Source organism: Liolophura sinensis, chromosome 7, assembly GCF_032854445.1.
Source record: "Liolophura sinensis isolate JHLJ2023 chromosome 7, CUHK_Ljap_v2, whole genome shotgun sequence".
NCBI lineage: Eukaryota > Metazoa > Mollusca > Polyplacophora > Chitonida > Chitonidae > Liolophura > Liolophura sinensis.
Genome location: NC_088301.1, coordinates 1,386,491 through 1,411,692, shown reverse-complemented (window position 1 = coordinate 1,411,692; position 25,202 = coordinate 1,386,491). Strand labels below are relative to the sequence as shown.

General features: G+C 41.4%; 1 protein-coding gene across 2 annotated transcripts; it reads right to left on the bottom strand.

The window, feature by feature from the left end:
• Nucleotides 1-794: 794 nt before the first annotated feature.
• LOC135470199 (uncharacterized) lies at nucleotides 795-11,501 on the bottom strand. 2 transcript variants are annotated; one of them, XM_064749007.1, is made up of 3 exons: nucleotides 11,470-11,501; nucleotides 9,156-10,860; nucleotides 795-4,981 (listed from the first exon to the last, which is right to left on the bottom strand). In XM_064749007.1, the coding sequence occupies exons 2-3, from the start codon at nucleotides 9,519-9,521 to the stop codon at nucleotides 4,661-4,663; spliced, it is 687 nt and encodes a 228-aa protein (XP_064605077.1). In that variant the 5' UTR covers nucleotides 9,522-10,860; nucleotides 11,470-11,501; the 3' UTR covers nucleotides 795-4,660. The 2 variants fall into 2 exon arrangements, with proteins under 2 accessions (XP_064605077.1, XP_064605078.1); XM_064749008.1 differs by having other exon boundaries at nucleotides 9,156-10,838; nucleotides 11,470-11,492.
• Between the last annotated feature and the right edge of the window lie 13,701 nt (nucleotides 11,502-25,202).

Here is a 25,202-nt window from a genome sequence, read left to right as displayed (position 1 = left end):
CCATACAGTCCTGTGGATAACGCACGGCCAGCATCGCATCCATCCATACAGTCCTGTGGATAGCGCACGGCCACCATCGCATCCATCCATACAATACCTTTGATAACGCACGGACAGCATCGCATCCATCCATACAATCTTGTGGATAACGCACGGACAGCATCGCATCCATCCATACAATGCTGTGGATAACGCACGGCCAGCATCGCATCCATCCATACAATGCTGTGGATAACGCACGGCCAGCATCGCATCCATCCATACAATACTGTTGATAACGCACGGCCAGCATCGCATCCATCCATACAATCTTGTGGATAACGCACGGCCACCATCGCATCCATCCATACAATGCTGTGGATAACGCACGGTCACCATCGCATCCATCCATACAATCTTGTGGATAACGCACGGCCAGCATCGCATCCATCCATACAATACCTTTGATAACGCACGGACAGCATCGCATCCATCCATACAATCTTGTGGATAACGCACGGCCACCATCGCATCCATCCATACAATGCTGTGGATAACGCACGGCCACCATCGCATCCATCCATACAATGCTGTGGATAACGCACGGTCACCATCGCATCCATCCATACAATGCTGTGGATAACGCACGGCCAGCATCGCATCCATCCATACAATCTTGTGGATAACGCACGGACAGCATCGCATCCATCCATACAATCCTGTGGATAACGCACGGCCATCATCGACCAACGATCGCATTTGTTGATGATTAAAATGATACTATATACATTTGAAACTATACTTGTACCGACGACTATCAAGTTCGTGATCAATACGGTCGCGTGTTCGAAACCAGCCCTCGCTGTTTGGGCTGCATCTTTTAAGTCAGTAGGATTGCTATAGACACTCAGGTTTCTTCAATCCACAAACCTGACCTCCATCATAGAACTGAAAAATTTCTAAGCACAGCGTTAAATCCCAATCACGCAAAACAATTATTCTAGTATGAAACACAGCTAGATAGTGACAAACACCAACACACACACAAAAAAAACAACGGAATCTTCTGACCAATTTTTATGCATTAAAATGAAAAGAAAAAATTAAATAGTTGAACCTGGCCAAAATAAAAGGCAAACGAAATGGCTCATAACTGATGAAACAAAAAATAAAAAATATATATACCAATATAAAAAATATACGTTTTGAGCCTTGTAAGTGGTTTGAAGATGCAGTACTCCTAACATGGGATGTAACGCTGGGGAATAAATGTAGGACAAACCTGGAACGAGGAGGCCTATATATAGGATATGTAGGAAAACTACGTACAGGCAAATTAAAAGGAATCAAACAATAGGGAGTTTCCGCTACAGGTTTCCTGTATCCGATAAGCACTTTGACAGGACAAATCTTCGTAGAATCCATATCACGCAAATGATGATGAAAACTTAATGTTGTGTATCACAGCGAGCAAACAGATATGTGAAAATGAACAAAACCATCGCAAGAGTTTGGAATCTTCACACAGAGCAGATAGGTGAAAATGAACGAATCAATCTAAAGAGTTTGGAATCTTCACACAGAGCAAACAGATATGTGAAACTGAAGATAACAATCTGAAGATTTTGGAATTTTCACACAGAGCAAACAGATATGTGAAACAGAACAAAACAATCGCAAGAGTTTGAAATCTTCACACACAGCAAACAGATATGTGAAACAGAACAAAACAATCTAAAGAGTTTGGAATCTTCACACACAGCAAACAGATATGTGAAACTGAACGAAACAATCTAAAGAGTTTGGAAATTTCACACAGAGCAAACAGATATGTGAAACTGAACGAAACAATAGCAAGAGTTTGGAATCTTCACACACAGCAAACAGATATGTGAAACTGAACAAAACAATCTAAAGAGTTTGGAATCTTCACACACAGCAAACAGATATGTGAAACTGAACGAAACAATCTAAAGAGTTTGGAAATTTCACACAGAGCAAACAGATATGTGAAACTGAACGAAACAATAGCAAGAGTTTGGAATCTTCACACAGAGCAAACAGATATGTGAAACTGAACATAACAATCTGAAGATTTTGGAATCTTCACACAGAGCAAACAGATATGTGAAACTGAACATAACAATCTGAAGATTTTGGAATCTTCACACAGAGCAAACAGATATGTGAAACTGAACAAAACAATCTAAAGAGTTTGGAATCTTCCCACAGAGCAAACAGATATGTGAAACTGAACGAAACAATAGCAAGAGTTTGGAATCTTCACACAGAGCAAACAGATATGTGAAACTGAACATAACAATCTGAAGATTTTGGAATCTTCACACACAGCAAACAGATATGTGAAACTGAACATAACAATCTAAAGAGTTTGGAATCTTCCCACAGAGCAAACAGATATGTGAAACAGAACAAAACAATCGCAAGAGTTTGAAATCTTCACACACAGCAAACAGATATGTGAAACTGAACAAAACAATCGCAAGAGTTTGGAATCTTCACACAGAGCAAACAGATATGTGAAACAGAACAAAACAATCTGAAGAGTTTGAAATCTTCACACAGAGCAAACAGATATGTGAAACTGAACAAAACAATCTGAAGATTTTGGAATCTTCACACAGAGCAAACAGATATGTGAAACTGAACAAAACAATCGGAAGAGTTTGAAATCTTCCTGTTCTTCCTGCAAACAGTCCAGCAATTATACCCGACATGAAGCCTTCCAACTGCACGTCTTTATTTTTTCTTGTTTACCAATTCACATATTTTTGCAGAGAACACCATCTGGCCGCGCATTCCAGGAATCTCCAGTTACTGCCTCCACGAAGTCATATGATGATGTTTGCGGAGGAGCACACGGCGCCGAGGCAATAATGTTGAAACCTTTACTGAGCCAGCCTAGCTCCTATCAAACGATACCACAGTTTGTAAAGCGTGCACGATGTTAGAACACATATCACAGTATACCATACACAATGTGGAGCGTCTTGCGCAAACTGATCTTTAATGTGAATCATTGGGTCTGAAGCTGTCTTCATGAGACACTTTGCATTGCATTTTGTCAGTACTAGCTACTGATGTTAGTTCATACTTTAATTGTGTTTATCATCGTTTTGCATCATTCGTGAACGAGTATAGCTCCGAATGGTCAAATATGGCAGGGAGAATCGGGCCTGGCAAAACAAACCGGCCCACAGCTGTGATAACGCAAACCTATCTCTACGAGTGCTGTTACACAAGGTTGTTAGTCTTTCCTTTCCCTTGGAATATCGTTCCTGTTGATAAACCTGTCATATATTTTGCACTTGCTCGGAGTTATACATGTAGTGTCAAGTACGAATGGTACTTCATGTCATCCTCCTTCAGAAAACGCACAAATATCATGTCAACAATTGCCCACTGTATGACTTTGGTCAATGCCCTTCACTAAAAACCAATGGCTCGGTGACTTTAACCAAAAACAATGTCAGGGCCACATTCTTGGTGTCCTTGGACTGCAGTGGTGACAGAGGTTGCTGTTCATCTTTAACCTGACGTGTTGACACAGTATCTCCTATGCCCTTCACTAAAATCCAATGGCTCGGTGACTTTAACCAAAAACAATGTCAGGGCCACATTCTTAGTGTCCTTGGACTGCAGTGGTGACAGAGGTTGCTGTTCATCTTTAACCTGACGTGTTGACACAGTATCTCCTTACATATGCCTGTCAATGACTAGCGTGGGGTGTTCTTCAGGGATTGTGGTGGGCGTGATACTCTGTGACGCATGGTACAGCACGTTTCTGTCTCGGATCTCGTCATTGGCATTTTAACTCTGAACCTCGGTTGATGTTGAATCTACGGTGTTGTTTTAGCGCGTACTACAAAGCATCTCTCAAGTATTATTATTATCATTATTATAATAAATATGTATATATTGATTTTTCACTGAATTTGATATTAAAAATCTAATAAGAGAGCACTCACGTGCAGATCGTTTAAATCAGAGCTAAACATGGTCTATAGAATACAATGATATGCGTAGAACTCTCACATGTTTAGTGAAATCGTTAAAACAAAGGATAGAAGACTTTAGTTATTGACCTGTGGTGTATTATGTCGCTTGTTCGGATCATCACCGTGTTAGACTTAGGTTCGATCCTACATATCAGGCGTGAGAGTCATCATTCACCTGACTTGGTCACATGTATTCTATGTACCACGTACACATTGTGTCAGCCACGTGCGTAATTTATCCGCCACGTGGGCAATGTGTCTCTCACGTGTAAGTGATTTCTGAGTGCCATACTTCCTATCAACTCCATCCTCATCATTATACCACTACTTCAATTATTGTATCCCTGTTTTCATTATCTTGACTTGCTTTCCTTCATCTTGTCATACATTTTATCCTCCTGTCACGCTTATGCACCACTTGTCACACTGTCAAGCTTATGTACTACTTGTTACACTGTTACGCTTATGTACTACTTGTTACACTGTCACGCTTATGTAGCACTTGTTACGCTTACGTGCCACTTGTTACACTGTCACGCTTATATACCACTTGTTACACTGTCACGCTTTATGTACCATTTGTTACACAGTCACGCTTATGTACCACTTATTATACTGTTACATATACTGCTTGTTACACTATCATCACGTGTACCCCTCGGTCATGCGTACTCTTTACTCCTGCGTTTTTCTGAGATTCGCGGGCAGATAGACGGAGGCCGCCGGACAATCCTCATTGAGGACGTACGGTTCCGGAACTCCAGTTCATTGTCTGGACTGAGAAGCGAAGATCCTCCGGAATGGCCGGAGGAGTTTAGTGACAGTAGACTTCGACTTTCTTCCAGCGACATGGAACTTCCGTCAAGACTGCTCATATCTGATGTCGACCCGTAGATCTCCAACCAACACCGGAACTGTAATATTCTGGAGCGAAGGCCAATGAACTGACTCCTCAGCATTTTGTCCTGTTCTCGCATCAGCAACTACAACACAACAATAGAAACTAATTAGGCGCGGGCAGAACTATCGGTTAATACAACACAGCAACGGAAATTATTTATTTATTTATTTATTGGTGTTTTACGCCGTACTCAAAAATATTTCACTTATACGACGGTGGCCAGCATTATGGTGGGAGGAAACCGGGCAGATCCCGGGAGAAACATAAGACCATCTGCAAGTTGCTGACAGACCTTCCCACATACCGGAATTAATTAGGCGCGGACAGAACCATCAGCAACTACAACACAACAAAGGAAACTAACTGGGAACGAACAGAACCATCAGCAACTACTATATCAGAGGGGAAAGTAATCAGACACAGCATCATTGGCTACAACATAACAGAAGAAACTAATTAGGCACGGACAGAAACATCATCAGCTACACAGGAGATACTAATTAGGCACGGACAGAAGCATCACCGACCACACAGGAGAAACTAATTAGGCACGGATAGAAACATCATCAGCTACACAGGAGATATTAATTAGGCACGGACAGAAGCATCACTGACCACACAGGAGGAACTAATTAGGCGCGGACAGAAACATCATCAGCTACACAGGAGATAATGATTAGAAGCATTAGGAACAATACAGGAGGAACTAATTAGGCGAGGACAGAAACATCATGAGCTACACAGGAGATACTAATTAGGCACGGATAGAAGCATCAGGAACTATACAGGAGGAACTAATTAGGCACGGATAGAAACATCATCAGCAACACAGGAGATACTAATTAGGCACGGACAGAAGCATCACCGACCACACAGGAGGAACTAATTAGGCGCGGACAGAAACATCATCAGCTACACAGGAGATACTAATTAGGCACGGATAGAAGCATCATCAGCTACACAGGAGGAACTAATTAGGCACGGATAGAAGCATCATCAGCTACACAGGAGGAACTAATTAGGCACGGATAGAAACATCATCAGCTACAAAATAAAACGGGTATGGATAAAACAAACAAAAACAAACAAACAAAAAAGTCAAAATATACAGGTACAGTGAGTTCAAGCCCAGCTCATGCTGATTTCCGCTGGCTACCTGCGAATGGTCATTGGTTTCCCCTGGGTTCTGCCTGGTTTCCTTCAACCATAATGCTGGCCGCCGTCATATAAGTGAAATATTCTTGAAAACGGAGTAAAACGCCAATAAATAAATAAATAAATAAGATTAACAATTATTCTTTCATCTATAAAAAACGTGGTTGACTGGTATTTATTCCTATGCAAAAATATGATCGTAACAATGGGAATGCACATGTAGTAAATGCTCACGTAGTGTATGGCAACATTGTATTGGCAAGGACATTTGGGTAACTTGTTCACTTAGCGTAAGGTGGCATTATAATGCCAATCAAACTACAGCCAGTTGTTCACCTACGAGCGAGACTTATTATACTTGTAACCAAACTGCAGCCAATTGGTCATCTTAACATGAGACTAAGTTATACTTGTTACCAAACTGCAACCAATTGTTCATCTTAAAGCGAGACTTAGTTATACGTGTAACCAACCTGCAGTCGGTTGTTAATCTTAGACTGGGACTAAGTTACATTTGTAACCAAACTGCAGCCAATTGTTCTACAAAGAGGCTATATCATACTCACATGATACAAGTTTATGGGTATTGTGATTCAAGAATCCACACCAGTGCGTTTATCACCTTACCTACCAGACTGGAAAGTCTAGACTAATTTTATATATTACCAGTAATATACAGGAAGCAATGTTTTATGTGCGTATACTCACCGCGCCTTACACACGGTCATTTTAGCCTGGTACAGAGATAGTGAAAACTATCTGCTGTCGTACCAGACACTAACCGCTTAAAATGAAATTAAATTATCTAAGCTGTTTGATCTCTCAGTTTGTTGGACTCTGTGAGGTATATGTTTTCTGTGAGGTGGGTGTATTTACAGCCATAAATTTAACAATACCTCTAGGGCTACTTTCACAAAACTTCGTAAATCAAAATTTTCGTAACTTTTTGACGGGGTTGCCTAGAGTATAGCGCCATAGAGCCACGCGATTTGCGAGGAATTAAAGTTGTCTAACGAAGTTTTGTGAAATCTATACCCTTGTTGTGTGGTGATGGAAATGTACCCCTTTAGGCCCTCATTGGAAAAATTTAATGGGTTAAGATGATTTGTTTGGCTTTTAGTTGGTTTGATTTCATTTAGTGTCTTTATTCGCCATAAACCATTTGTGTGATGTGAAATCTGGATGTTTCATTTTATACGGCCTTCCAAGGATAGACTTCACGCACGGTAATCCACATGAATATACCTCTCTGGACGCCATAAATACTCCAGCGCTTAATCACTTTAACATTTACGGGTGATTTATCAGACCTGTTTTTTAAAGACGTCCTAAAATAACTTTGAGTGTGATGACATTTAGCTAAGGTGCTCCGAGTCACGTCCCAAACCTCAGAGCCACATGCGGATGTAAGGCTTTGCCTGTCACTTTGCACTGTATATCACCTTACGAGACATACCTACTGCGAAGAACAACTCTGAGCCCATTAATTACCATTATCAGCATATGTTCGCAACTGATCCGTATATACGTTGTTTCACAGTTATGTTCCTTTATCCAATATGGCCCCTAATTTCATGCGAGGCGCGTTAAGGGTTAGAAACGGTCTCTCGGTTGAGAACATTCAGAACTGATCACAAATTAGAACAAATACTTTCCACAGTTGAGCTTGAGCACTACTTCACGACTCACCGGAGTCGTCCTAACCTTAGGATCGGTCCGATGAGGAGCTATTGGGAAAAAAATGATCTGAAAACAGGTGTGACGACGTCTACGCGCGGACCTCACAAAGAGCCACCGTTGAAGACTTAATCAGGGCTCACAGGATGTCTTAATTAAACTTGAAGCAAATGCACACTTCAGTTGTTAAAATGCAATTCGTAAATAACAGAAAATAGCATAATTGTCTAACCTACTTGAACGCACAGATTGTGATGTCTCAATGTTTCACCGTATAATTATGCGTGAACACTATAGGCCTAATACTACTGGGCAAGTGATGGAAATTAAATGGCAAAATGCTTTTGCAAAACTGATTTTGTGATGAAGTGACTTCTTTCAGCATCATTTGCTAGTAGGGTATAAGCTGGATGAAAATCACCAACTTGCAACGCCTGCGCAGCATCTACACGCTCTGTGAGAAATATATCACTGAAAACGAGAACGACAGCTCTCAACTGAAGACAAATTATTTTATGAGCTATTTAGAGTTTGATGCAATTATCTGAGCATGCGCACTGGTGGACAACTTACGATACACTCACATGAATAAAGCTTTCAAGAAAAAAGTAATTAAATTCCGTTGATAGTTTTTACCTCGTGTCGGTGATTTAATGACCTGTGTTATCTATATGATCGACAAGAAAACCTTCCTACTGACAAGGCCTGTTTATGTTCTACACGTCACTACAAGCTTAATACTAATCCGTCATAGTCTAATCGCTGACACATGGATCAATCTTGATTCCCTTTTATAAAGCCTTAGTGTACAGTATATAGACACAGCCACCCGTTGTACTCTAGGTATCTGACTTCATATCCACAAATAGGTAATGCGGTATAATTGTAATATAGGCCTACCTAAATTATGTAAAGCTCTCATACATTTACAACACATACATTAAAATGGGTATATATATGGATTTTAGCGCCAATGAAGTTGAGCTGATTTATTTATATTGAACTAGAATTCCAAGTACCGCTCGAATACAAGACTGAATTGGTCGAAATCAGTATATGTAGTTCATAATCTTGGAATTTGACATACTGGTACTTCATGTAACATGTATCTAATACCGGAAATATTATGCTTCAATATTCCCAATCAGCACACATGTATACCCGCCGTATATGGCAGTGTTTTATTCCCGATTGATTAGGTCGATATGATTGATCAGATATCTGATTGAACGATTACGTGAATTTATACGAGTAAAGAAACCAGAGAAATTTCCGTATTAAAGAAATATGCAATCTGAACAGGACAGAACCAGATTTCTACATCTATAAATATTCCAGCTGTATACATGTTCTGTTAATTTACCTTTTAGTTTCGGGAAACTTTGTTTGGAGCTATAGAATAAAATAAAACTTCAGTTACTCACAATTTCTTGCCGTATCCATTTTAATGCTTGTTCCAAGTCTCGCTCCCTATTCTCCTTGTCGTTTGGTAGAGGGTTAGGGTAGTCTATTTTCGTGTTAGAGTTATGGTCCGGGTCCAGCGATGCCCTGCTCAAGCGGACCAAGTATCTCGACGGCAGTTTGACCCGTGGTTTAGGCAGACTGTTGTCACTGGCTCTACAGTAACCTGAGGAGGTTGAAGGCGGATGGCGAACGGTGGGGAAGGGTTGACGTGGGGTGGAGGGGGTATGACGAGAGAGGTCGTCATCGTCCTCTGTGTCTAAATCTGACGGTGGATGGAGACTTATCACAATACCGTTACACGACTGTCTCTCTTCCAAAGGCTTCATGGTCGTCTTTTTGTTGACAGGTGTGTACACACAGGTTTGTTAATTACAAATAGGTTACTGCCAGGGTATATATCGGCTAATTACAGTCTCTCCAGAAAATCCAGGTGTATATGAGTTAGCCAGTGAGGTGACTTCCAGGATTAATTCTATGAGTTAATTCCACTCAAGTCCGTCAATCAAGAAATCCAAGTGAATATCAGCTGACCACTCAGGTAACATCCAAATATGTGTAAGTTAAATAGAGGCAAGTTTTATCACTCAGTGATTTCAGGTTAATGTAGGTACAAGAAAATAGGAGGATAAGTCGATCAGTTGATCATATTATACCGTAGCATTCAATAAATAATGTAGTAACACGGATGCTGTATGTCAACAGCATAAAAGGCCCTTAATCTAGTCCAAATCAATCCTCACGTGTCTACATGTTCGAAAAAGCAAGCAAATTGCCCCAAAAGTTATTTAATAGGTGCTCAATTCGCCAAGATTGTAGTTTCATCAGTCTTGTAAATTCTAGGCGTAACAGTCCATCACTTGTTTAAGTGTAAAAAATAATTGACCGCGTTCAAGTCTCAAGTGATCGTTGAGGTGTCCATCAATCAGTCTCTCGGGGTTAAACATGAAATTCCCGTCTGTATTTCAGTCACTCAAACAGGTAAAAATCCAAGTGGTTTAATTTAGCAAGTAGAGAGTTACCCCACCAAGACATAAACCCCAGGTGTGCAACAGTCACAAAGGTGGGCAACGCATTATTCCCGAATATGTACCACAGGCTACTGTCATTCGTTTAGTTAAAATCCAGGCGAGTATGATGACCGTAATTAAAGATTTCCTCCGTCAACAGGTAAATCTCAGGTGAGACTAAGGTAACACAGCTGGTGCATGGCCTTAAGTTGGCTGTCCCCGGGCTATTCTCCTGGCAACCACACGGATGGAAGGAGATCACCACGCGACACCCGGATCTCCTATAGAGATACTATTTTGCACTAAAGTCCTAAACCGGTCGGCTCAGGTGTGCAGCAATTTATGGTACTGGTAGCTAACTGGTTGATCAAGGGGAAAAGCTCGCTGCTCAACCTTCCACGCTCAAACCTAGTTACATCCAAGACATAAAGTCTAGCATCTTTACACCCAGAGCGGCGTGAAAAAAACCCCTTCCATTCCGAGCATAAATAAGTGAGCTATTTGAGCTCTAGCCGCCCGGCTATTGTAGGAGAGGTTTACCCCGATCTAATTGACGCTCAGCCAAGCACGACCCGAGCTCGCCCGGCAAACTTTTCTCCCCGAGTCCAGTAACTTGATCGCAGGTAGATTTGTGCTCTGCAATTACGAAGTTGAATGCCTTTGATAAAACGCAAGCAGAAAACTCATGTAAACATATCGTCATACCTTAGACTTTGGTCAACACAAATACAAGACCCAATGTAGCATAATTCAAAATTGCGCAAACCTATTCATTTGGTATCAGCAGTACTTATGGCATACAAAGTTAACATAAAAGAAAAATCTCAGTTTTGTGTATACCACGTGACTCGGTATATCGGCATACACCAACATAAAAGTTGGACACCAGCACGGTGTAACAAAAAGTTGTAAAAAAAAAAAATAGGGCAGAGCGTGTATTTCTTAACAATCTAGATAACACAAGCAAATATAGAAATTGGGTTGTAATCTTTATATAGTCCTGCGTCGTTAAAATTTACAAACTTTAAAATTGTTCAAATGTCCGGAGCATATGAGGATCGATTAAAATGTAGGCAACAATTTTATATACCTTATAGTGCATACATGCTTATATTGTACACACTGGCAATCTCACGGTGGACCCATATATACAAAAGCCGGGTTATGCGTACGGCGGTTGTCAGTCGCGGAAATCTGCTGGCTTCTATAAATACTTATATGCACGTATATATACATGTATAAATTTGAATATCAAAGGCTTACTTACACATACTCGAGTTGTAGAATAAGAAGATTTTGTATATACCGGTATTTGTAGCGGCTCGCATGACCACGTCTTCAAATCGGACCTGTTACAAAGCCTTTGAGCTCACCTTTGTAAGCATGAACTCGTAACGTTTAGTGGGTAGAGAATAGAGGAGTTAAGTTCGGATAGCGGACCCATGTGTACACAGCCGACCGACACTATATATCTTCAAACATCTACATTACCTATAAACATGACTGGAAAAGCCCACCGCTGATCCGAGTTCACTAATGCGGTAAAACGATTTGGTCTGCATCCAAAGTAAACCGCGGGAGTTAAATAATGCTAATGGGGGTAGAGCAATCAGTGGAGGGCTGAAGGGGTGTGTGATATGTACCCCAAGTGCCGTATGAATATATATACACACACCAATTATGTCAGCATGTACACACATATGACAAACACCCGTACACACCAATTAAGGCAGTCTTTACACATCAGTGATAAATACACGCATTACACCCGTACTCGTATCAGATCCATTATACGCATCAGATCCATACACACATTAGACTTGTATAAGCATTACACCCGTACTCGTATTAGATCCATATACGCATCAGATCCGTCCACGCATTAGGCCCGCACACACACTGGACACGTACTCGTATTAGATCCATATACGCATCCGATCCATGCACGCATTACACCCGTACTCGTATTAGGTCCATATACGCATCCGATCCCTGCACGCATTACACCCGTACTCGTATTAGGTCCATATACGCATCCGATCCGTACACACATTAGACTTGTACACACATTACACCCGTACTCGTATTAGATCCATGTACGCATCCGATCCATGCACGCATTACACCTCTGCACACATTAGACCCGTACTCGTATTAGATCCATATACGCATCCGATCCGTACACACATTAGACTTGTACACACATTACACCCGTACTCGTATTAGATCCATGTACGCATCCGATCCCTGCACGCATTAGACCTCTGCACACATTAGACCCGTACTCGTATTAGATCCATATACGCATCAGATTCGTGCACGTATTAGACTTGTACACGCATTACACCCGTACTCGTATTAGATCCATATACGCATCCGATCCGTACACACATTAGACCTTTACACACATTAGGCCCGTACTCGTATTAGATCCGTATACGCATCCAATCCGTACACGCATTAGACCTGTACACAGACTAGGCTCGTACTCGTGCTAGATCCATATATGCATTGGACCCATGCATGCATTAGGCCTGTGCACACATTAGGCTCGTACTCGTATTACATTCATATACACATCAGGGCCGTACACACATTAGAATTGTACACACATTAGGCCCGTACTCGTATTAGATCCATATACGCATCCGATCCGTACACACATTAGACCTGTACACACATTAGGCCCGTACTCGTATTAGATCCATATACGCATCCAATCCGTGCACGCATTAGACCTGTACACACGTTAGGCCCGTATTCTTTTTAGATCCATATATGCATTGGATCCATGCATGCATTAGGCCTGTACACACATTAGACTTGCACACACATTAGGCCCGTACTCGTATTAGATCCATATACGCATCCTATCCGTACACGCATTAGACCTGTACACACATTAGGCCCGTACTCGTATTAGATCCATATACACATCCGATCCGTACATACATTAGACTTGTACACACATTAGGCTCGTACTCGTATTACATTCATATACACATCAGGCCCGTACACACATTAGACTTGTACACACATTAGGTCCGTATTCGTATTAGATCCATATATGCATCAGATTCACGCATGCATTAGGCCTGTACACACACTAGGCTAGTACTCGCATTACATTCATACATGCATCAGGTCCATGTACACATTAGACCTGTACACACATTTTACAAAACTACTTGTCGCACATAGACTGGTACTATAGAACATACCTAAATAATATCTTCAGGTATTAAAGGAATTATTACCGGTTTCCATAAATTCTCCATATACCCGAGCCATTATACTAATACATGTCAACCAGTCGTTGACTGGCACTTCTCCCACTAAATGTTGAACGCCAAGCAAGGAAGCTTCAACTTTCTCTTTTATAGTCTGAGCTGTGACCCGACCCAGGGCTGACCGTGGATTTCCCGCCCCAGAGGCGGACGCTTTACCAGCTGAACCATCAGCCCCGGTGGTGTACCTAGAAGCCATGGAATGCCATAACATAGGCCTAAATATATACCTGTATCAGGTACAGGTGTTAAGGCTTATAAAGTTGACAGCGACAAATGTCTATGTACAGAATAACTAAGTCAGGCATCTTCTCTAGGGATCCACTCACAACAACATACCAGATGCCTGAGTGAAACAAGACGGTGCACCACAGGACTGGTACATCCGGAGAATTCTCTAACCATCTGTGCTAGCCCTTTTTGTAAATTGGGTTTGATTGACACTTCAATTATTTCCCCTTCAAAACCATCCACTCTGCTCACCTTTATTTCACCCCTCGCTGTGAGTTTAATACGGAGCCGTGCTTGTCAAGTGGACAGTATCTGGGTGATTTAAGATTGAATTGGTATGCGGAATATGCATTGATATCCGGCATTACAAAGCTGGCCGTTGGTTGTACGTAGTGAGTAACTGAGCCAGTCTAGGCATAGTTCGTGGTGAGAGCAGGCTCGTGAGAGAACCCTCAAGTCTCCAGATTCCAATTATAAATAACAGCTTCGCTAGGTTATGCTGCATGGAGCTACACTGATATAAGTGGCTGCCTCATGCAACATCGGCATGTGAACGGCAAACATACGGATAACGTCCGAACAATGAGTGCATGGAGGCTACTTCGAATAACACGAAAGGTTTCTCCTCTTGCTTTTCATTTGTATACACAACTTTTCATCAATTCTCCGCGCACTTTCAACAACATGCACTAAAATATAGTCCTTACTTTTTTCATATACATTTAATATATGTATATACTGAACATGACAAGCGGATGTATGTAGGTAAAACGATATGTATACTTTCTGACTACGCTGTTAGCTTAAAAAAAGGGAACATGCATATTAACAGTGAATTATTTTCTCCTTTTCTTTCCACCGCAATTGCTTACTGGATTGCACACAATGACATGAATAACTTTATATCTTTCAATCTATTTAGCCGTGCGCGGGAAAGTCTGGCAACACCCTGCGGATGATCATAGATTTCCCCCTGCCAGGTTTTCTAGCACCATAATGCTGACCGCCATCGGCGTAAAACACCATTCAAATAACTACATAAGTAAATCAGTCTATTTATATTATTGTTATTAAAGCCATACTTAAGATTTTCTTCTTGCATATACGATAGTGGTCAGATCAGGGTGGGGGAAACTTGATTGTATTATTGTGTTATTGGTTAAGGGATTAGCACCGCCGTAGCGGTGTTTGTTGTGTAACCCGATACCGCTGAACCTTGTTTCGTACCGAGTCAAATCCCGAGAATGCGCAGCATTCAAAGGATTTGACGAGGAACGAAACAAGTATCAGAGGTATCGAGTTATACAACAACAAATGAAAAAAATGTGTAAAAATAAACGGCATATTTCACACTGCCGTTCTTTTTCACTCCCTCAGCAAAGGCCATGCATTTAGATCAATCAACGATAAGCGTAGGCCATTGCAGCTGACCTAGATACTTCAAAGCTGCGCACGTGTGACGTCCTGCCTTATTGTTGCGTGAAGTACTAATGTAAAAGTTTACTGCACATGTACTATGACGTCATGCCACTAATCTCAGATTGGAACGTCATAAAACAAATGTTTTTTTGTCCGCGTCATAGCGTCTTGGTGTAAAACATCAAAAATGTGAAAACAAAAGCGATATCTATAAACTGTACGAAATAATTAAAACTTTCATTTCTTTTGTAGGAAAATTTCTTTTGTTCGCCTTTACATAAATCCTAAAAGCAAATCAAACAATGAACTCAAATTCTTTTATTTGTAGAAATAAATAGCATGGAATGATATTATTTGGGGATGTAAACGTATCGGCCAGTGTGTTGAGTGAGTCTATTTAATATGCATATGCCTATGCGCACACGATATAATACCACATTAATTACCCTTCTGGCGTCATGTCTATTCCGCGAGTCTCCACCTTCAAACGTTCATTCGCGCTCACGTGCAATATGCAGTTATTATCATGCGTAAAATCCACACATTTAGAGCTTTAGGTGGCCGAGTTGTAATTGTGCTAACATCATAATGGCTTCTGGGCCTCTCATCAATAAGTTCACTGTGACTTCAATTCCTCAATTCCAGTTTATGCTGCACGGTTTTCTTCCGAGCTCTTTACGATTGCCTCCCATCACACTGCTGACAGCAATGGCGTAATTGAAATATACTTGAATACGGCGTAAATAAAATCAAACATATAAATAAATTCACAAATGTTTCTAAATAGAAAAGTGGAAGGAAAAATGATTAGCCTTTGGGTCTTATCGCCGAACTCCCGCTCGGTGTAATACACCAGGCGTGATTTTAAACAATCTTCTAGATACAAAAATTTTGAAGCGGGCCAAGGCCTTGGATTCTGACTGTAACCATCCACCTCAACCCCGATTAATAGAAACGCTACTTGTTTAAAGCCCCGTCCAGGCTATCCAACATGACTCAACTTTTGTTGACTCAACAAGAGTCAACTTAAAGTTGAGTCAACAAATTGAGGCGTGTTGGGTATTCTGGACGGATTCTTAAACTTTGTTCAACAACACTCAACACCATCCAAAATTGTTGAATCGGAAATGTGCATGCGTATTGTTTGTCAACAAGTTGAGTCAAGCTGAGCGAAAGTAGCCAATCAGCGGTCCTGTGAAAATAACGTGACCGTCTTAAGTGACGTGACCTACGGAAAATGCCGGCACCAAAGTCAGAAGAGAGAAACTTGTCTCACGATGAAACAGTTTCATTGACTACAGGAGTATGAAAAATACCCTTGTTGAGTGACTGAGGTTGATGGATGAGGGTTCAGAGGACACGCTTTGCTTCTGATCCTTTGCGTGTCACTGAATGACAATGCCTTTTTACCGACGATGACTGATGGCAAATTCCATTCCAATTCTTCCCAATCTACGGCAGCCGGATAAGGTCAGTATTGCATTTAATTTGTAACTGATATCAATGTTTCACGGTGTGCCTTGGTACATTCGCATCGTTGGCTTTGTAGTTTTAAAATAATCTGTAACGTGTCCTCAGTCAGTGATGTTTGGAGACGTCTTGTCTTACATTCAGCCATACCAAGTATACATACAACATTGAGTTACAGCGTGTTATGCTATATTCAGGTATCATTGTAATATTATTTTGTATTATAATTTACGGTTATGGTTCCACCACACTGTTACACTTAGGTTACAACAGTCGGGCTTTAGGACGAAAGCAGCAGGACAGAGCACACATATATCATTGTTAACATATACCATTACACATATACCGCCACACGTATATCATCAAACATATACTACTGTACATATAAAACAACACATATGCCTCTACACGTCCCACTACACATATACCACTACACCTACCACTACACATATACCACTACACGTACCACTACATATACAAAACAACACATAAACCTCTATACGTATACCACTTCACATATAACTCCACACGCATACCACCACACACATACCACCTCACATATATCACTACACATATACCACTATACATATACCACTACACGTAACACTACACCTACACCGCCTCACATACACCATCTCATACACCGTTACACATATACATGTAGCACCATACATATACTACTACAGATATACCACCTTACATATACCAGCTCACATACACCACTACACATATATCGTCTCACATATACCACTACACATAAATTTGAAATATGATTTGCGCGTGTTCTCTCGTGCGGGGTTCATTCGGTAGGCCTAGGCGCTTACATCTAAGCCCTACCGTTGCGTATTTCAATAGTTCAACTGCTATACTGGATGAATATTCATATCGTTTCATAGATTTTTTATATAACTGAATATATTATAACTGTTTGATTGTTTTCTCATGAATATTCACCGTTAAAAGGGAGTTGTATACTTCCTTGACATACCGGTAATTAGAACAATGAATATGCTAATACCGTGACATGTGCGCCCATGTCATTAAAGTGACTGGTCGAATAGTCGTAACACAGTGATCTTTCGTTATAATGAATGCAGATGACCGAAGACTCACTGTAAGTTAATTCTACCTGATCGCTGAATATTTACTTGGTAAGAAAGAAAACAGTAATATATCCCGCTAGAATATAACATAAGGTAGGCCTATATTAGAATAATACTCATTCCTATTCGCAGAAGTAGTTTATTGTGCGTAAAGCAAAGCAGAAGAGTTCCTATCCTAGAGGGAGATAATTTATGAAATGAATACATTCTTGGGGTTTAATTTCCTCCTTAAATGAAAAAGACCGTTGGTGAGACTTGCGGAAATTATAATAGTTATATATCTCCACAAAATGGTGCTCCAAATATCCTTCACATATGCATATTTCTTGTTAGTTCGTCAATCGACACTTAAGTACGTGTTAGTCTTAGGCCTGCTGAAGTGGGGCATTCTCCTGTATGTGCAAGTGCATTCGAGTGCACTAAATAAATGTTAACTTACGATTCTAAATGTGTCTCCTGACTGAACATTACGTTGTTAACCAGGTTTAACTGAACGAAATTCTTTTCTCAGAAGACGAACAGTTAAACATTTGAGAATTGCACAGTGGTCGGTCATGGATGGTTAAATTTTAGTGATATACCACGGCAAAATTACCTGACATTCCTATTGGCAGCTCCGCCTTATCAACTAAGGCGCGGGAAACAGCATTACAGCTCGGTGTGGAGAATTTCGAGCCTACAAATAGGTGGCTGTAATGGTGGAAAAGATCGGCACATCATCCGGATTTGCGCTGTTTCAATACCAAAGCTACGGGAGAGCTCCTGTAAGTGATTTGACGTCACATTTGGTAACTAACCTGACAAAATGGCGAATTAGGTATTAGTGAGAGTCGTTTGTTACTTATTCTAAGATAAGCGTTGTATTATTTTTTAAATATCTTTAAAACCTTTGGAAAATTCATTTTGGGCATTAATTTATATTTAGTGCTTAACTTTATGTTCGCTTTAAGACATAGTTATTTTTTTAAGTCTTTATTTAGTTTTTTTTTCAATATATTATAAAATGTACAAAGGAAGCTGATTTAATATTTGTAATTTCGCCGTGATGTTACAATGACAGTTTAAGAGGAACCACATTATTCTAGTGACAACCTATTTTAATCAGACGAACATTTCGCGCCTTATGTTCAAAGCTCTTATCAATTAAAGTATTAACGTATTTCCTCAGCAAAATTATCTTTCATATAAATTCAGATTTTCGCTGCCATAAACATTCCATCCGAGACTGTTATATATTTATGGTAGGCCCCTAAGTGTCAATATATACGGATGGAAAAAAGACTGCATTCCGTTCCAATGGCCTTATTACTGCGTATATTAAAAGAAAATATTGATAACGTAAAAATGAGACCAACACGGGCGACCTACAACCATCTCGATTACAAAAATCTGATAAAAGAAAAAAAAATCTGACAGAAAATCAATTTAGTCTTAGTAATCATGAATATAGTTTAAACAAACTGCTCCAGTCTCGGCTTTTGTATACTGACATGCGAGGAAAAAATTATCACCATAAAGAGCAGAAAACCCGTTCGTAAGCCTTTGAAATAATATTTATGGAGGTATAGCCTGAGGGTGAACGCGACCTCAGGTCGCCCTCACTTGACCCATCCGTCATCGGAATACCGTCATTCCACCTTGGAAGGCTAAGGTGCGAAATATTCTAGGCTCACGTGCAGAGAATTCTCTTACCTTGAAACGTGCACGTTTATGTCAGATAGGAATTACGCTTTACATACAAGATCTTTATATATGTTGCCCAATACAGAGACGTTCTCGGAACTGTAAGAGCAAGACAGTATGGCGAATTCACAACTCTGAATGATGTTTATCAAAGCATTGAAAACAGGAATATTAAAGGACACTATAAATTTCTGCCTGTTTCATGTCTCCATAATTTTGTGTGAGGGGTGGTGAGAAATATCGTTTGGAAAGGAATTGCTTCATCATCTTAGCAATGTTGGAATTGTAATGTTTGGAAGGCGTTTGAATTTCACCGTAATAGTAAAAATTACCCCCAACCCCCTCCCGCCGTCTTTCCTTTGTTTCTAAAAAGAAAACAACAACAAATAAGAAAGTCAATCAAGGAGTAAAATAAAAAAAAATTTGAAGGAATAATTAAACACGTTTCATTCAAATAGATATAACGAATATTGATTTCAGGAATATACATGTAATATATAGCGCTAATTAAGACAGATTGCGGTATTATAGGTAACACTCTTCACCATTCTATGGGTCTACAGACGAACAGGTGCAGGTAATTAAGCTTTGTAATTTAATCAACAACAGCTCTGAGGTTTACACAATACCCGGGCACTTGTCAGTTAAGAGAGAGGTATTTGCCGTGACAAAATAACTGCTACTGGTATTGAGCCTCTGGCATGTAGAATAATTCAATTTTATGTGGATGGTATGAGGCAAGCTGACCGCCTGGCGCCTGGCGCCTAGCGGTTAGGGCACGGGTCACTGGGCAGCAAATTGAAGCTATTTCCGTACATTTACACGGTTTTAATTTTTATGTTGATGTTCCAAATGATAAGCTGATATTTATAAATAATTCAAATGTCCAGATTTTCGGAAATAGCACGAATTAACTATCTCTAAGCTCTCGGCGTTTTGGGGTTATTTCATGTAACATAAACCAAAAGAAGACAATTTTTTATCGAGAATTTATGACCGCCTGGACTCTTTATAATAGCCTGACTATATCATGGATCCTCCTGGCCTGGATCGAGACGGATTATCCCAGTAGTCTCATGTACCCTATGGGTCCCGCTGGCCTGGAGGTACAGATTGTCTCAGTGGTCCCAGCTACCATAAGGGTTCGGCTGGCCTGGAGATAGCCAACGTATTGTCCCAGTGGTCCCAGTTACTGCATGTGTCCTGCTGGGGTGGAGGTACAGATTATCTCAGTGGTCCCAGCTATCATGTGGGTACTGCTGACCTGGAGGTACAGATTGTCCCAGTGTTCCCAGTTACCGTATTTGTCCTGCTGACCTGGAGGTACAGATTGTCTCAGTGATCCCAGTTACCATATAGGTACCGCCGGCCTGGAGATAGCCAACGTTTGTCCCAGTGGTCCCAGTTATTGTATGCGTCCTGCTGGGGTGGAGGTACAGATTGTCTCAGTGATCCCAGCTACCCAATGAGTCATGCTGGCCTGGACGTCGCCAACATATTGTCTCAGTGATCTCAGCTACCAAAAGGGTCCTGATGACCTGGAGGTACAGACTGTCTCAGTGGCCAACGCTACCCAATGGATCTCGCTGACCTGGAGGTACAGACTGTCCCAGTGGCCAAAGCTACCCAATGGATCTCGCTAACCTGGAGGTACAGACTGTCCCAGTGGCCAAAGCTACCCTATAGATCTCGCTGGCCTGGATTGAGACACTTATTTACTTATTTGATTGGTGTTTTACGCCGTACACAAGAATATTTCACTTATACGACCGCGCCCAGCATTATGGTGGGAGGAAACAGGGCAGAATCCCAGGGAAACCCACCACCATCCGCAGGTTGTTGGCGGACCTTCCTATGTACGGCTGGATAGGAAGCCAGCAAGAGCTGGACTTGAACTCACAGCGACAGCATTAGTGGGATACTCGTGTGTCATTGCGGCCAGCCATTTAAATTCATAGTAAATATTTACAAACCTTAAAGTGAGCGCCTTTGATTTAATAATCTTGAAACACTACTTCTTGCAATAATAACTTAATTGTAATATTGATTGAAATTGTCACATAACGCACATGATCTAACACGTGCTACAGGGCGAGATATGTACATGCCACATGCAGGACCATTAGGTATATTATATTAAATTATATTTTACAATGTCAAAATCGAAACTATCCCTCTTGTCGAAAAGTCTGCAAGAGAGAAAACGCCTGCTGAAATAACGCCGCCCAACGTACAATCTGACCGGTGCCCTAACTGCTGATATAAAAACACAACAAACCCAAGTGAGATATCTACGTTCTTCAGTTAATCATAGCCATTCGTTTTCAGAGTTACAATGTGCATGTGACACTGTACGTGAACGATTCGGCATTTCTAAACCCGCAAATGCTTTTCACGAAATTTGTTCAATATGAATTACTTTACACAATAGACAAACACTTTTCCGTGATTTGGTATTGTCCGAGACTAATATAACCGTTATATTAGTTTCAGGTCATGTGGCCAGGTAAGGCCACCAAGACAATTCGACGAAATGTTGCTGCAATCCTCAACAACGCAAAACTTAAAAACGGCAAAATGTAAATATCATTTCCCATGTTATTGATCTCAAGACGAAACTGCAGCAAACAATGAATTCCCCTGATTTTGTCCAAGAACACGTTGACAAAGCTGTGAACGTTTACAGTTTAAACTGTCACAAAAAGTTTGGTATTTTTCTACGAGAAAGGGATCAGGTTACACAAAAATATCTGTTTTATTGCTGGAGTTAATTCTGAGGAAAACCAGCAGTCTATATCGTCTTGCCATTTATGCGATCACAGTCATCTTAGTGGGAGATTCCCCGGTCTATATCCCATCTCATCTTGCCAGCTATGTGATCACAGTCATCTTAGTGGGGGATTCCCCGGTCTATATCCCATCTCATCTTGCTAGGTATGTGATCACAGTCATCTTAGTGGGGGATTCCCCGGTCTAAATCCCATCTCATCTTGCCAGGTATGTGATCACAGTCATCTTAGTGGGGGATTCCCCGGTCTATATCCCATCTCATCTTGCCAGGTATGTGATCACAGTCATCTTAGTAGGGGATTCCCCGGTCTATATCCCATCTCATCTTGCCAGGTATGTGATCACAGTCATCTTAGTGGGGGATTCCCCGGTCTATATCCCATCTCATCTTGCCAGCTATGTGATCACAGTCATCTTAGTGGGAGATTCCCCGGTCTATATCCCATCTCATCTTGCCAGGTATGTGATCACAGTCATCTTAGTGGGATATTCCCCGGTCTATATCCCATCTCATCTTGCCAGATATCTTAGTGGGGGATTCCCCGGTCTATATCCCATCTCATCTTGCCAGCTATGTGATCACAGTCATCTTAGTGGGAGATTCCCCGGTCTATATCCCATCTCATCTTGCCAGGTATGTGATCACAGTCATCTTAGTGGGAGATTCCCCGGTCTATATCCCATCTCATCTTGCCAGGTATGTGATCACAGTCATCTTAGTGGGGGATTCCCCGGTCTATATCCCATCTCATCTTGCCAGGTATGTGATCACAGTCATCTTAGTGGGAGATTCCCCGGTCTATATCCCATCTCATCTTGCCAGGTATGTGATCACAGTCATCTTAGTGGGGGATTCCCCGGTCTATATCCCATCTCATCTTGCCAGGTATGTGATCACAGTCATCTTAGTGGGGGATTCCCCGGTCTATATCCCATCTCATCTTGCCAGGTATGTGATCACAGTCATCTTAGTGTTAGATTCCCCGGTCTATATCCCATCTCATCTTGCCAGGTATGTGATCACAGTCATCTTACTAAGGGTTTCCCAAGTGAGGGTTTCCCAAGTTAGGGTTTCTCAAGTTAGGGTTTCCCCACTTTATTCGATCTACTCTGTCCACATATCAGGTAACGGTCATCCAAGTGACCGGTCCCGATATCACAGTTGGTAGAGCTGTGGATCCAGGGTCAATCCTAGGTCGGGTCACACCTAAGACCTTAAAAGAGGAAGTTGTAGCTTCCTCTCTCAGCGGTCAGCATTAAGGTGATAGTGCAACGAAAGGTTGACCCGTATCAGTATAATGGATCGGGCGGGGCAGCTCACTTGCCTTCGGAAAGTCGTCTCAGTGAAGCAGCACTAAATTAAAGAGTGGTGGAAATTTGTCCTGCAACAAAGAGGCACATTACACCTGCATGCACTCTAGGGACTCATTCGTCGTCATATGACTGAAAAATTGTTACAAGTACAACGTTTAACCCCAAGCACTCAGTCACCCATCCAAGTGAGGGTTTCCGTCGCTTATATCCAACCTCTTCTTGAAATATATCCAGTCACAGTCATTCAAGTGAGGGTTTCCCCCACCTATATCCGACCTTCTCTAGCCATATATCCGGTCACAGTCATCCAAGTGAGGTGTTTCTCCCACCTATATCCGACCTTCTCTTGCCATATATCCGGTCACAGCCATCCAAGTGAGGAGTTTCCCCCACCTATATCTGATCTCCTCTTGCCATATATCTGGTCACAGTCATCCAAGTGAGGTGTTTCCCCACCTATATCCGTTCTCCTCTTGCCATGTATCTGGTCACAGCCATCCAAGTGAGGTGTTTCTCCCACCTATATCCGACCTTCTCTTGCCATATATCTGGTCACAGTCATCCAAGGTGGGTTTTCCCCCCACCTATATCCGATCTCCTCTTGCCATATATCTGGTCACAGTCATCGAAGTGAGGTGTTTCCCCCACCTATATCTGATCTCTTGCTATATATCTGGTCAGAGTCATCCAAGTGAGGGTTTTTCCCCACCTATATCCGTTCTCCTCTTGCCATATATCTGGTCACAATCATCAAAGTGAGGGTTTTCCCCACCTATATCCGATCTCCTCTTGCCATAAATCTGGTCACAATCATCGAAGTGAGGTGTTTCCTCCACCTATATCCGTTCTCCTCTTGCCATATATCTGGTCACAGTCATCCAAGTGAGGTGTTTCCTCCACCTATATCCGATCTCCTCTTGCCATATATCTGGTCACAATCATCCAAGTGAGGTGTTTCCTCCACCTATATCCGATCTCCTCTTGCCATATATCTGGTCACAGTCATTCAAGTGAGTGTTTCCCCCACCCATATCCGACCTTCTCTTGCCATATATCTGGTCAGAGTCATCCAAGTGAGGTGTTTCACCCACCTATATCCGTTCTCCTCTTGCTATATATCTGGTCACAATCATCCAAGTGAGGTGTTTCCTCCACCTATATCCGATCTCCTCTTGCCATATATCTGGTCACAGTCATCCAAGTGAGGTGTTTCCCCCACCTATATCCGTTCTCCTCTTGCAATATATCTGGTCAGAGTCATCCAAGTGAGGTGTTCCCTCCACCTATATCTGATCTCTTGCTAAATATCTGGTCACAGTCATCTAAGTGAGAGTTTTTCTCACCTATATCCGTTCTCCTCTTGCCATATATCTGATCACAATAATCGAAGGGAGGGTTTTCCCCACCTATATCCGTTCTCCTCTTGCCATATATCTGGTCATAGTCATCGAAGTGAAGTGTTTTCCCCACCTATATCCGATCTCCTGTTGCCATATATCTGATCACAGTCATCCAAGAGAGGTGTTTCCCTCACCTAAATCTGATCTCTTGCTAAATATCTGATAACAGTCATCCAAGAGAGGTGTTTCCCCACCTATATCCGATCTCCTCTTGCCATATATCTGGTCACAGTCATCCAAGTGAGTTGTTTCCTCCACCTATATCCGTTCTCCTCTTGCCATATATCTGGTCACAATCATCAA

Excerpts from the sequence above, each read along its gene's own strand:
- LOC135470199 (XM_064749007.1), bottom strand. The coding sequence starts at position 9,521 with ATGAAGCCTTTGGAAGAGAGACAGTCGTGTAACGGTATTGTGATAAGT. Across the intron at positions 4,982-9,155 it reads AATGGATACGGCAAGAAATT|TTGCTGATGCGAGAACAGGA; the intron begins GTGAGTAACTGA and ends GTTGTGTTGTAG.